An 11,118-nucleotide genomic window follows, 5' to 3' on the forward strand; every position below is an offset into this window, starting at 1 on the left:
GCCCTCCTCACCTCCAGCGGATGGAGGAGCTAGACTTCTGCAGGCAGAGCATGGGGGCCGGAAAGGGGCAGAAGGGGCAGGCCAAGGAGGCCCAAGGGGCTGCTAGTATGATGGAATCATCTGGAGAGGTGAGGCAGGAGGAGTGTCTGTCCTCTTGGAGTAAATGACCCTTCTCTCCTTGCCCCCTTTCTCTCTCCTGGCCCCTGTTCTGGCAAAATACCCCAGAGCCAGACAGGCAAGTGGGCGGGGAGTTGGCCAAACCAAGCCCTCCAAACTCACCCTCCCTGTGCAGAGTGGTCTGGTGGGCAAGGGCATGGGGCTGGCAGACAGGAGACCCCGGGCCAGGCTGGTTCACTGCGTGGGTGAATCGGGGAACACAGAGGGGCCACGATCCACAGTGGCCCTCAGTTTCCCCTTGTGCCTCTTGCCTGTTTGCACTACACCCTCTCAGGTGCCTTCCAGAGCAGGTTAGGGCTCTGTTACAGCCGCGTCAATGGAGATGCAGTCCCCAGGGGGTACAATTTCTCCAGAACACATGAAAACATTTTCTATTACTTTGATGATAACCTAAAAATATGAATATCAGCATTGTGGTAATATATGGGCTTGCCCAAAGATGTTTTGTGTTTGTGTTTAGGAAGAGCTAATGACAAGGAGTGTGACCCGGTGGGCATAACAGGTAAGAGGGGCCTGTGGGATCTGCTCAGGCCCAGTGACATCATGGCACACGTGCCCTCTGTGAAGGGTCTGAACACAGACAAGTGTGGGAGAACCCAGCCACTGCCCAAAGTCAGGGCGGCAGCCTTCTCTGCTTGCTCGTTGGGACCCTGCTCCAAACCATGCTTATGTGGTTTAAATTGACCTGTAATTCACATACCACACACTCAGCCTTTTAAAGTGTGTAATTCGGTGACTATTGGACCACGATCCGGTTCCTGAAGACACTTCACCACCCCCATTTGTAGACACTCCCATCCCCCTCCCACCGACCCCTGAGCACCACGAATCTGCCCTCTTGTCCCTCTGGATTTGCCTGCTCTAGGCACGTTCATTTTTTAATCACCAACTTAGTTTCAGCACAAACAGAACACAGCAAACAAGTGAATACAAAAATCTCTCCCATTACATTGATGTTCTCCATTTGAATTTTGTCAATTTATTTGGGGGCCTCAATTTTTAATCTCTCTTGGCTTTATGGTTGTGTAACTATTATAAGGAGTGACTTAATGATTGTGTTTACGTGTCATTATAATAAGAATAATCTAAGGGTCCATGTAGCAGACTGCAAAAATGGCTACAAATTCCTCCTATTCCAGTGTGCACACCTCCTTGTGCCATGACTCTGCCACACTTCCCAGCAAGAGATCATCTGTTTCTGCCCCTGGGCTTGGCCATGAGACTTGCTTGGGCCAAAAGGACATTACAAAGCATGACGTAAGCAGAGACCTGGCAAGTGCTTGCACGCTGGGGCTTGCCTGCTCTTGCCCCCACTGAGGACCATGTGACAGACACCACGTAAATAACCTCAGGCTAGCTAGCCGGAGACACGGCCCTATCACCCCCGTCACCCCCGTCACCCCGGCTGACTGCCAGTACCAACCAGCATCCTACAGACCCACCAGATGCTAACTTTTGGGTAAATGAGTCCGGGCAGAGAAGTAGAAGCAGCATGAGTAGAGCCCAGCCCAAACTGATGGCCCACAAAACCATGAGCTAATACAAACATTTGTTTGAAACCATAAAGTTTTGGGATGGTATGTTACACAGCAAAAGGTGACTGATACATTCTATGAAAATGGTTTTCCTTTGAGAGATATGCATATGATTAATCAACAGTGGCTGCCCCCCGCGGACACAACCTGTTCCTGAAGGGCGGAGGTGGGAGGGGAATCTTCACTGGATCCCCTCTCATACCTTCTGATATTTAAACCATGGAACAGGTTGTCCATTCAACATAAAAAAAAAAAAATTTAAGGGTTCCCTGCCATTATTCGAATTTGTGAAACCCCCCCTGTATTAGAATCCTCCTGTCTGCCCTCCTAGCTTCCCCATGGCCGAGGGCAGGCCCCAGGGCCTGGTGACCCCTCCCCCAGCTCCCCGACACTCACCAATGTGGTGGGGGATCTTCTCCAGCTCCTCAATCTGGATGTGCCTGGCACCCGCGGGGATCTGTACCAGTTTGAGAGCTCCTGCCACAGAGAAGGATCTGTGAGCATCTTGAACAGGTGGCCCCATCTGCCCAGCATACCCCATACTCCGCCCCTCGCACGCACGTACCCAAGAACCTGTTTCCTCATCTGTAAAATAGGAATGGGCCCTTGTCCACAAGGTGCTGAGAGGGTCAAATGAGATACTATACTCCCAAAGGGGAAATGATCTAACTCACCCTAGAGTGTAAAGGGCGAATACCTGGCCCTTTTCACCAGCCAAGTGTGGCCAGACTGAAGGTGAGGAGGGAAGTCAAGGAACTCAAGGTACCAGGAGTTCAAAGCAGGAGGCACCACAAGTTTACCAAAAAAGGGAGAGAGGGAAGAGAAGAAAACATTCCAGTCTGGTCTGGGCTACCTCTTCAGACGTGTCTGAGCTCTCACTCTCCCCAGCAGTCCCTGGGCCAAAGAGATGGCTGGGCTCCTATCACAGCACACTGACCAGCAGAAAAATGCTTCTGAGCTCCTGGGCCCAAACGCAGGCAGCACACACTGGAAGAGGAGGCTGCCAGCTGTAGCTTCTGATTCAGTAGCCTGGGGCAGCCTGGGAAGGTCTAGAGGCAGGCTCTAGGTGCCTCCCCCTATCGGCACCTACCTTGAACTGCGGCCAGCAGAGGAAGGAGGGCTCGCCTGAGGGTCTCAGGCTCAAGGGACCCTGGCCAGGCCAGAACCCCAGCCACCCCTGGTCATCTCCCCAGCCCCAGCCTGCTCACCTGCCTGCTTGGAGGCCTTGCCCAGCGTCCCCTTCACAGTCCTACAGTGAGAGTTGTCGCCGCCACAGACCCCGCACTTGTCATCTGCCTTCATGGATCCCACCTCCTTGTCACAGCCGACGGGCTGAGGCAAGAGTTGGGGTCAGCAGGAGAAGGCTCCCATGTCCCCCGCTACCATCTCCAGGCTGGCAGCCCCTGACTCCCTCCCCGGTCCCCAGGCCCCACAAGTTGACCATGGACCAAGAGGCATTCCTGGACAGGTCTCTGCCACAAACTGGCCATGTGACACGGACAGGTCTTAAACCTGGCCACTCCTCTTCCCTTGAATGGGGCTGGGTGATAACCCCTTTCTAGCGTCCAGAGATTATGCTGAGGACCAAGGGTGTCATGGGTGGGGCATGGGAGGAGACACCCGTCTCCCCGAGGCAGGCAATGCAGCCCTCCAGTCTCCCAGGGAACACAGAAGGTGGGGGGCCCAAAGCAGGGAACCTACCACACACTCGCCGCGGGCACAGACGCTGTACAGGTCCCGGTAGCTGCAGCGTGTCCCATCGTGGACCACCTGGTTCATGAAGACCACGTCCCCTGTGTCCTCTGACTGGCAGATCAGCTCACACTTCTGGGCATCTGTGGACAAACAGACCATGCCGAATTCCCAGGGGCGCTCAGAGAAAGTGGGCTGGCCCGGGAGGACAGCAGCACCTGTCCCAAGCAGGAAGCTCCTGGGCCAGCTCTGGGTGCTAAGGAAAGCCTTGGGGGTGGAGCTGGGGCTTAAAATCCCTGCTGTGTCACTTATTAGCCTAGTGACCCTGGGCAAATTATCAGATCTCTCTGAGCCTCAGTTCCTTATCCCTGATCAGTAAAACGCCACATAGGATGTTAAAGAAAATCAAGTAGTAAAATAATAGGAATAACAATAATAAGCCAACACTTACTGAATGTTTACAATGTGCCAGATACTTCCAAAACCTTTACATGCTTTTTTTTTTTTAAGTAGGCTCCACGCCCAACGTGGGGCTTGAACTCACGACCCTGCGATCAAGAGTCACATGCTCTACCGACGGAGCCAGCCAAGCGCCCCTGCACATTCCTGATGTAAAACTTCAAATGTTTTTTGTGAATGAACTTATTTAAAGTTTTCAATACCGCAAGGAAGTAAGTTCTAGCATTACAGAGGAGACCAAGGACCAGAGAGGGTAAGAAATTTGCTCAAGGCCACACAGCCACACACTTAAGTAGAAGAGCAGGATTCTAAACCAGGTAGTATGGCTTGAGTTCCACGCTGACCTCTCCATACACTTCCCCAGTCACATGCACGATGATGTATCTTAACATGTTTCTAAACATTAGAAGGCTGTGTGAAACTAAGGCAGAACAGTAGTCTGGGTTTGGATTTGCCAAACGAAGCTGCAGAGAGAGGAAAGGAGGTCCTTTCTACTTCTAACAACTAATTGTTCTCTTCCCTATCTGGGCCATTGGTGTCCTAAAAAGAAGGTTCCAGAGAACACATAAACATTTGCTGTGTTCCTTAGAAAAAGGGATGTTGGAGCTTAGCTAACTTTCTGGAATTTGTCTAAAAGTCCTGGGAAAACCCGAAGTCCAGCTGCCCCAGGGGCCTCGAAGCCCCTCCCTACAGGGGCTTGTTTGGATCTGAATGGATCTGCAAGGCTTTCAAAGCAAGCTATGCCCTCAGCCAAATTTGTAAGGAACCATCTGGCTCTCTGCTCCTGGTCCCTGGGCTCCCAGGATACATCTCGCCCCGGTACTCAGGGCTCAAGTCCAGGACCACAGCATCCAATACCACCTTGGATTTCATGCACTGGAGCCAGATTCCAGTGGGAGAGGGATAGGAGACTCTAACCTTCCCAAAGGGTTAGGGACCCTGACCAGTACGCCCCAGGCAGGCAGCTCTCTGGGCAGCCACGGAAGCCAGCCGACAGTGGCAAGGGAGCGGCGAACTCCTAGAGTGAGAGGAATTCAAAGCAGAGGGAAAACACTCTCTGCCATCATGTTCCGGCGAGGGCTGGGCACTGGTGGGCAATGGAGAGGCCTCCGAGGTCCCTTCCAAGCTGAAGACTGTCATTCTAAATGTGAGCTGGACAACCGAGGGTCTTGCAATTAACCCTTTGAAACCAGAGCTACAAAGAGGCAGCCCTGCGCTCAGGAGAGAAAAGGCCATTCTAGAGGTGCCATCGGAGGCTGAGGCCTGCGTGGTAGGGGTCGGACGTCTGTTCACCAAACGACCATGGAGAGGCTGGCAGGGGGAGTGGACACAGAGGACCGTTAAGGGCCCTTCCAGCCTGAAGGCTCTAAGACGCCGTGAACCCCAGCCCTGCGCTGGCATCTCTCTGCCACGAGGCGAACCATCAATGGAAAGGCTCCAAAGCAGACAGGTCCTGGCTTTGGCACTTGGTCCCCAAATTCAGTTGCTCTGCATGAGTCCTGAGGCCTGTGTCTGCCCCAGAGCAGCCTAGAGGGGGTCAGTATGAGGACCCAGAGGCTCTCACCTGCCTGCCTTTCAAATCCTCTTCGTTAACTGCTAAAACATTAGCACCATCAGTAAAACCTAAAAATATGGTATGTAATAGGACAGAGCCTCGCAGGACGGTGCTTACGCAAAGCCAGGGCACATGCCCCTGGATAGTGGTACCTTCCCGTGCAGGTACGGACCCGTGTGAGCGGCACCAACCCCAACAGCCGACACTGCGGCAGCCTCAACGGCGCCTCTGGGTGAGGGGCCCCTGGTTTGAGATGTTTTCCCCGCCAGAATACAGTCGGCATAAATATACAAATCAGGGATGGCTTTAATGAGGACAGTTGGCCCCAAGGCACACAAGACAAGGGCCTGTACAGAGGTATGTGGCAAGCCTGCCCACTGCATTGTCCCTTTTGGTGCCCTGACTGTCCCTCCACCTCTACGGACGGCCCCAGGCATGGGAAGCCCACCCAGGAAGACATGGACCCAACGGGCGCCCAAGGACATGGCGGCTGGGAGGGGGAGGGGCCCGCTCACCGTCTTCAGGCTCGTAGGGGAGCCAGCTGTGCTTGGCATTCCGGTGCACGTAGTAAGAGTTGCGCTTGGCACACTGCTGGGCCCGGAAGTCCTCGTAGGGCCCCGGGCACTCCTCGCTGTTGCATATCTGGTACTGGAACTCGGGCCCTGAACAAAGGCGGCCTCCGTAGGCCGGGCTGCAGCAGGCACAGAGGGGCCGGGTGACCTTGCTGGAAGGCTGGGAGGGCCAGGCTTCCCACATGGCCACCGGTGGCAGCTCAGCCTTTGAGAGGAACATGAAGAGGCTCTTCTGAACTAGAGAGGGACCCCCACGGAGGGGGACAGGGGCTGCTGTGCTCAGAGCCCTTTCAGATTCCTCTTGTTCCACCCCTGGGGCACACCTGTTCCACTGCGGGGGGTGAGGGGGAGAGCTGAGAAACAGGGACAGGGGTGGGGGTGGCAGGGACAGGGATGACTAACCCTCTCCGATTGGGCTGGAAGAGAAACCAGTCTTACTCGTCTTTGTATATGCTTTCAACCATTGCACAGGCCCTGGCATACAGTAGGCACTAAAACATGCCTCCACAATTCCAATTTGCATCTGCTTCCACTTCACCTCATAATAAACTAAGGAGCTTAGGTAAAGAGAGACACGGATCGGGAACGAGAAGGCTGTGCTGGATGTCAGCCCGAGTCGGCTGAGTCACCTAGCCTCGCCGAGCCTGAATTTCCTCTTTAAAGGTGGCCCCGGGATACCCGTTCTCTTACCTACCTCCTGGTGTGTCTGTGAGCAATAAATAAGAAAAGGTATTTGACACACTCTGTCTGCTCTTCTCCATTACATGAAGAGGATTGGGTAGGACTATCGATGCAAAGTGTCCAAGCATCGTTCCTGGCACCGTGCTTCCAGAGCCGGGAGCCTCACACGGGCATCCCACCTGACACCGAGACAGTGCTCGATATGCTAGAGCAATTACAACAGCAGGTGCCGTCCATTAGCGCTAACCTGGGCTGGGCATAGGGCTGAGGGTACCCATATTATTTCACTCAAGCCTCATACAATACGAAGAGTTATGATTACAGAGGAGCTTGCTAGATGGCAGCTTTGATCAAGGAGATAACCATCCGTCTCGACTGGGAAGTGGTTTACTCAGAGTGGGCCCCACTGGGTCCTTGTCCAACCCGGGCTTTCACACCCCCAACAGGTGGCAGTTACAGGGCAGTTCATTTGGGCACATATCTGTAAAAGGTCAGCACAGCCAGAGGACACGGGAACAGGCTGTGCCAGGAGGTAGTGAGCCTCCCATCCTGGAGGTAAACAGCGGAATACGAAGGACCCCTCCTGAGGATGCGAGGAAGGATAGCCACTCCCGAGCCACGGCATCCAAGGGCACTGCTGTTCTGCGGGGGCTGGCACCCCTGGTTCCTGGAGCCTGCTGACCCACACAGCTGCCCCCGGCTGTCCCCTGTCTAGCCTGAGGCTGTCTGACCAGGTCACCTCGGCCTGGGACAGGGAGGCCATAGCCAGCTGGCACTCGGAAGTTCCAAAACCACGGGAGGAATCCCCACAGAGGGAAGAAAAAGAGACACAGACTGCTCCCTCGGGCTCCTGGAATTTGGGTAGGGCAGCGAAAGGCAGAATTTGATGTCAGAAAGAGGTAAGTTACGAAAAATCTATGGAGGTTTTGCTTCATGTGGCGAGAAAACAAACATGACTACTGAGCGTTCAGATCAGTGTCTTCTCAAAGCTCAGCCAGAGGATCAGAGTCCTGGGCCCACTCAGAATCTTCCGCACGCGAGAGAATCACTGGTTCAGACCGATTCTCCAATGCCACGCCTGATGGGAGATGGCAGGCCCAGGTAGAAGGGATCCAGCCTCACCCCCCCCACAATTTTGGGTCCCCACCAATAGAACACAAACCACCTGCAGGGATCCTTCTCTCTAGGGTCCTGCCCCCACCCTGCCCCACGTGCCTTCCTCTCCCAGCCCCTCGGGCCTGGGGGTGGGGGGTCCCCTGCCCTGCCCACCTCAGCCAAGAGCACTCACGGGGGATTGTCACAGCTCCGGCTGCGGGATCGAACCCCGCCCCCACATGACCGTGAACATGACCCGAACTTGGTCCAGGAGCTCCAGCCTCCATCCTGGCCATAAGCCTGCTCCAGCGACTTCCAGATGCAGTGACCTTTGAAACACCACTGGGATGGAGCAGAGGGGATGAGGTTACCCTGGGGCCACTGCTGCCCAGCCTGCTGGGAGAGTGCCCGATGGTGCATGTGGCACAGCTGGGGGGCACCACAGGTGAGCCCAGAGAAAGGGACATTAAGAGCACGAGCCTCAGGGTGGCACAGAATCCCACCCCTACCATGAGCCAAGGGACCTTCAGCAAAGGGGTTCCCCTTTCTGAGCCTATCCCTCCACTGGACAGTGTTGGTTACAGCACCTGCCCACGGGGCTGCTTGGGGGCCTTCGAGGAGGTCATGCCTGGCACACACAGCCCTCCAAAAATGGCAGCATTATCAATGACGAAAATAACTGTGCAGTTAGGCAGTTTACCACTCCTGGAGAAAAAAGAGCTGATTGGCGATAGTAGACACAATCTTTCCATGCTATCTAGAGTCGATCTCGATTCTGTACCTCAAAATCTCTCGTGCCTATCTGCAGTCACTCCCTGTCCTGGGGGGTGGGGACTTGGAAAGCTCCCCAGATGGTTCCAAAATGCAGCCAAAACTGAGAGCCATGGACTGTCACGTGAAATTGTGACGGAAGGACCTGGAACCCTGGAAATACCTGGAGTCTCCGGGGATAAGAGCCCGACAGGCGGGGAGCCCACTGGGCCGGTGCAAGGCCATGGGAAACCCCATCCATCTGTGAAGGGGCAGGTCTCCCCCAACATGTGCTGGGTGGGTGGAGCCTGGCAAGGGCAGAGGGCAGAGGGCGGGCTGGGGGGCAGGTCCTGTGGCTGGGCTCCTAGGGGATGCTGAGTAAGCCTGGAGCCTCTCTCAACGCCCTGCTTCTGTCCTTTGCTCTGACGTGATGTCAGAATCACCTGAGGAGAGGATAGGCCACTTGGTCAGGGGGCAGCAGGACCCAGAGAAGTGCCGTGAATGCCCCACGGGTGTCACAGAGATCAGGCTCAGGGCCAGCAATGGTGCAGAGGTGGGTTTCAGCCGCAGGTCAGGGCTCTCAGGACCACGAGGTCCCCGGGACAAAGGAAGCCCTGACACGCACACACGCTCAAGGGGGCACACACACGCCAGCATGTACGTGAAAGGGTGGGTCTGCGGCAGGGGGGTCAACGCATGTGCGGGAGAAACAGCATGGTGGGCCGGGGAGGGCAGGCAGGACACCCGGAGTCTTCCCTCACCCCCCTTTGACTCCCCAAGTTCCTTCGCCTGCCTGCCTGGGCCTCATTCTTCTCATTTGTAAAATGGGAGTAAGCCTTCCTGCCGGAAGGGCTACGAGAGAATGCCAAGCTCTGCACATGGAGGAAGCAGGCGACTGTGGTGTGGGAGGGAGGGTATGAACCTCAGTTCGTGGGGGGCTCCACGCACGCTATCTGCACACTCACGCCTGGGGGGACAGGGGCTCCCCGGGACCCGCACAGTCCTGCCGCAGACCCGGGCCCCAGGTACCTGGCCCGGCGCACACTCGGTGCCATCCAGGGGGGGCCCCTTCTTGGTCTTGCAGAAGTACGGGTTGTCGGGGTGGCTGCACCATAGCTGCTTGCAGGGCTCGAAGGTCTGGAACTGCACGGGAAGGGGAGAGCGGTCACCCGCCGCACTGGCACGCGGGCTCCAAGTTGTCCAGGGGGCAAAGGGCAGTGACGGAGAGAGGGGAGGGCTGTGGCGGACGCTGGGGACAAAACACGGTGAGGGAAGCAGGAGGGTCCACGCCCTCAAACTGGACCCCACTCCAGTGACCTCTAGGGACGCCTCCTCTCTCCAGCGGGGCACCGAGAAGGGGCAGGACACAGCCACACTCCCCTTGTTGCCTCCCCAGGCCTCCCTCCCCGCCCTTGTGGAAGCCACTGTGCCACAGGACAGGGACTAGGGTTTGAGGCTCTGGGGACGCTTGGGCCTGCTGAGACCCCTTGAGCCCAGTGCACGTCAGGGCCTTCAAGGGGCTGCTGGTCTAGCCCAGAGCCCAAGGCACTCAGGCGAGGCCAGGACTCCCACCCCTCTCTGGTCTCAGCAGGCTGTGCCAGATGTTGGTGACCTCCTGTTTCATGCTGTCCAGGAGAGCCCAGGTTGTTCTCTCCCATGATCCCCGCCAGCCAGACCAGGGTCCTACAGATATAGTCCTTGGGCACTGAAATCCCACATCCCAGGCTGTTCCTCCCCTCCTAGCTCAGAGACCACGTGTCCCCGTGTAGCCTGGGCAATAGGAAGGTGACCCTACACAGGGACCCCCGGTCCTGCAGGATGTGAGCCTCTGCCCAGGCCCTGGCCAGCGGCTGATTGCTTCTCTCCTGGGGGGAGGGGGGTTCTAACTGATCCCAGTGCCAGGCTTGCCCCCGCCCTGTCCTGCAGGGTAAGAAGGGCTCTGCTCCCTTGTATCTATCTGCTAGGCATGGGTGGGGAGAGGGGAGCATGCAATTGACCCCCTGGAGAGAGATCACGTGGGGACACAGGACATTCTCACTAGGCTGACAAATGAGCCCAAAACATCCTGTCCAATCCCCGAAGGGCAGATGGAGGTAACTATCCATCAGAGCCCAGCACCTGATCTGACAGAGGGACAGCCCGGCACATAAGCCCCCCAATAACCCATCCATCCAGGACCCCATCAGCCCCCTGCCCTCTCTGTTCTACTCTGTTCCACCCTTCCCAGGACTAAAACGTCCTCCATCCACTGCACACACCTGCCTCCAAAGGTGGGACTGGGTGGGGCAGGGCCGGGCCCTGGACACCCTGCATCCCCCCACGGCAGGGGACAGCAAGCCCACGGGCCCAGCACCAGGCCGCCTGGCCAGCCGGGAGGAAGGTGCGCTGCGGAGGCCCGGCCTGGGTTACGGAGGACAAGGCCCTGGCCCCCTGGCAGGCAGAGGCTGCTGGGAACTCACCGCGGAGCAGGTGTGGTATCCAGAGCCGAAGTCAAAGCGGCACTGCTCGTCCATGGAGTAGCCAATGCCCGGCAGCTCCGGGGGCCGGGGCCAGGCAGGCGCAAAGGGGTCATCGAGGAGGCAGTCGTAGGAGCTGCAGGTGG

General features: G+C 56.6%; 1 protein-coding gene across 1 annotated transcript in view; it reads right to left on the minus strand.

The window, feature by feature from the left end:
* Positions 1 to 11,118, minus strand: part of ADAMTS14 (ADAM metallopeptidase with thrombospondin type 1 motif 14) — a 72,879-nt gene that overhangs the window by 14,295 nt on the left and 47,466 nt on the right. Inside the window, exons 9-15 of the mRNA XM_045783566.2 lie at positions 10,976 to 11,108; positions 9,546 to 9,659; positions 7,960 to 8,108; positions 5,934 to 6,109; positions 3,414 to 3,547; positions 2,921 to 3,044; positions 2,109 to 2,189 (exon numbers count right to left, since the gene is read on the minus strand). Of these exons, the coding sequence (XP_045639522.2) occupies positions 2,109 to 2,189; positions 2,921 to 3,044; positions 3,414 to 3,547; positions 5,934 to 6,109; positions 7,960 to 8,108; positions 9,546 to 9,659; positions 10,976 to 11,108 (911 nt within the window). The remainder of the gene's footprint in view (positions 1 to 2,108; positions 2,190 to 2,920; positions 3,045 to 3,413; positions 3,548 to 5,933; positions 6,110 to 7,959; positions 8,109 to 9,545; positions 9,660 to 10,975; positions 11,109 to 11,118) is intronic.

This window comes from Ursus americanus, chromosome 6 (genome assembly GCF_024610735.1).
Source record: "Ursus americanus isolate L20-20 chromosome 6, mUrsAme1.1.p, whole genome shotgun sequence".
Classification (NCBI taxonomy): Eukaryota; Metazoa; Chordata; class Mammalia; order Carnivora; family Ursidae; genus Ursus; species Ursus americanus.